The sequence below is a fragment of the Morone saxatilis genome, unplaced genomic scaffold (genome assembly GCF_004916995.1).
Source record: "Morone saxatilis isolate NCDOM2014 unplaced genomic scaffold, NCSU_SB_2.0 Contig17, whole genome shotgun sequence".
Taxonomy (NCBI): Eukaryota; Metazoa; Chordata; class Actinopteri; family Moronidae; genus Morone; species Morone saxatilis.
This window is the reverse complement of record NW_023339729.1, coordinates 7,871,450-7,873,347: the sequence shown is the minus strand read 5'-3', so window position 1 is coordinate 7,873,347 and position 1,898 is coordinate 7,871,450. Positions and strand designations below refer to the sequence as shown.

General features: G+C 40.3%; 1 protein-coding gene across 1 annotated transcript in view; it reads right to left on the bottom strand.

The window, feature by feature from the left end:
• The window catches only part of cenpk (centromere protein K), a 4,467-nt gene extending 3,736 nt beyond the window's left edge, over positions 1-731 (bottom strand). The window contains exons 1-3 of the mRNA XM_035660375.1: positions 623-731; positions 280-369; positions 129-185 (exon numbers count right to left, since the gene is read on the bottom strand). Coding sequence (XP_035516268.1) covers positions 129-185; positions 280-369; positions 623-625 — 150 coding nt within the window. The 5' untranslated portion in view covers positions 626-731. The remainder of the gene's footprint in view (positions 1-128; positions 186-279; positions 370-622) is intronic.
• Positions 732-1,898: the final 1,167 nt, after the last annotated feature.

Genomic DNA, 1,898 nt, shown 5'->3' with positions numbered 1-1,898 from the left:
TTCGCTATACACTATGCTTACAATAAATGGTTACATAAATAACTTGTTAAAGACAATAGTTGTGTCATTTCCATCACGTTAACAATTGAGATGCTTTGAGTCATTCAGTTGGGAGGATATCATCTCACCTGCTCTTGTGGACTCTCACAGAAATCTGGCTCACTCAGTATGAGCTCATTCTGAACCTGCAACAGAGACACAGCGTGCAGTTTGTACCTGCTCCTCAGCGACATCCCGTGGTTGTAAGAGAGAGACAGTGTGGCTCAAACGGGACTTTACCTTTTCCAGCTGAGCGAACTGATCCTCGCACAGCTCCAGCAGCTCACTGTGAGCGGCCTCTGACAGCCCTGCTGCCGGCTTCACCTCAGCCTGGACACGGAAACAGAGCAGGGTCAAAAGGCGTCGAGTTACATTTGACTCTGTGTTTGAATACCGAGTACAGCACAGACAAATACGCTGTCGGCTCATTATGACGGAGAACGGAGAAGTTTACATGAGCTAGTTAAGTTAGCTAACGATAGCTAGCTCGATATTGTCTGTAATGGACATGAACACATTGAACTCTGCATCACTGCGCACATATCTGCACCACAAGAGTCAGTCAAAGGACGTGCAGTCTCACCATAATCCGTGTTTTTCACAGTCTTTCCTCCACGACGGTCACAACAACAGACACTCCTTTTTCAAAATACCGCCAACATTGATGACGTAACGTCCGCGACAGAGGAGAGTGCCGAGGAGCGCTGGTGCTGCGCAGCATTACTGCGCAGGTGCAGTGTGTGGCGTTTATAAATGAGCTGTGCGCAGTTTAGCTCTGTGACCCGCAGTCATGTAGATTAGGTTCCCAGCAAATTGCTTTTATTCTATCAGTGGAGATGGGTAAATGAATAGAGGACTGCTGGCTCCCTCTGTTGTTTGTGGTGATCAATCTGAAAACATGAAGCATCTTTAGAGAGGCGCAGAAAGCCTGCAGCAATTAAGACACAATCCTTCAGCACTGAGGGGTTTATTGTTTTCTCTACTCAATAGACAAAATATTTGCGACGAAGCCAAAGCCAAGCATAATTATAGGCGGTCTGAATAATAAAAGAAAATGAAAATACACACACAAAGAGACTGGCACTGGTGCTTTACTTGATTGTTTCCATTTTCAGCTTCAGGTTTTACAGGGAAATATTGTAATTTACTTTTTATTGTACTACTCTTATCCCCTCCACATTTATTTTAAAACAGTGGTTACAAATTACTTTAAAGTGGAGACGAAACACTGAACAATATTTTATATACAAACTATACTGTCATCTTATAAAGTGTGATATTGTTACAGTCATTCTCAACCAGCAAGTAATACTCTAATACTGCGACACTCTGAAAGGGCCCTTTCTGTACTTCTGTACTTCACTTTTGAGACTTTAACAAACATTTTTGTGGTAGTTCTTCTTCAGTTTCACTTAAGTAAGGTTTTAAATACAAGACTTTTACTTGTGGAGTAATTTTAGGTATTTCTACTTAATACTGTGCAGTCAGTCCTTTTTCCACAGTTTTCTTTGTCAGAGCCATTACATTCACTATATCACATTTATTATTTTTGTTTTGTAGTAATTTGTTTTTCTTTCTTTGCAGTATGTGAAAGCTGCTCTTTGTCTTTATGCTTACGCTACATTTCCTTACATTTTTACAATGTAAATCTGCCTAATCAACCTATTTATGATACATTTATCATGCAAATAAAGAAAACTTGCAGTTTCATTAGACAGAGAGAGGGAGTGAAAGATAACAATTCAGAGCCACTTTGCAGTATTGATTTAATTTTAATATACATTTTATTTCAAAATACGCACACACATACACACACACACACACACACACAGACACAGACACACACACTCAAACACACA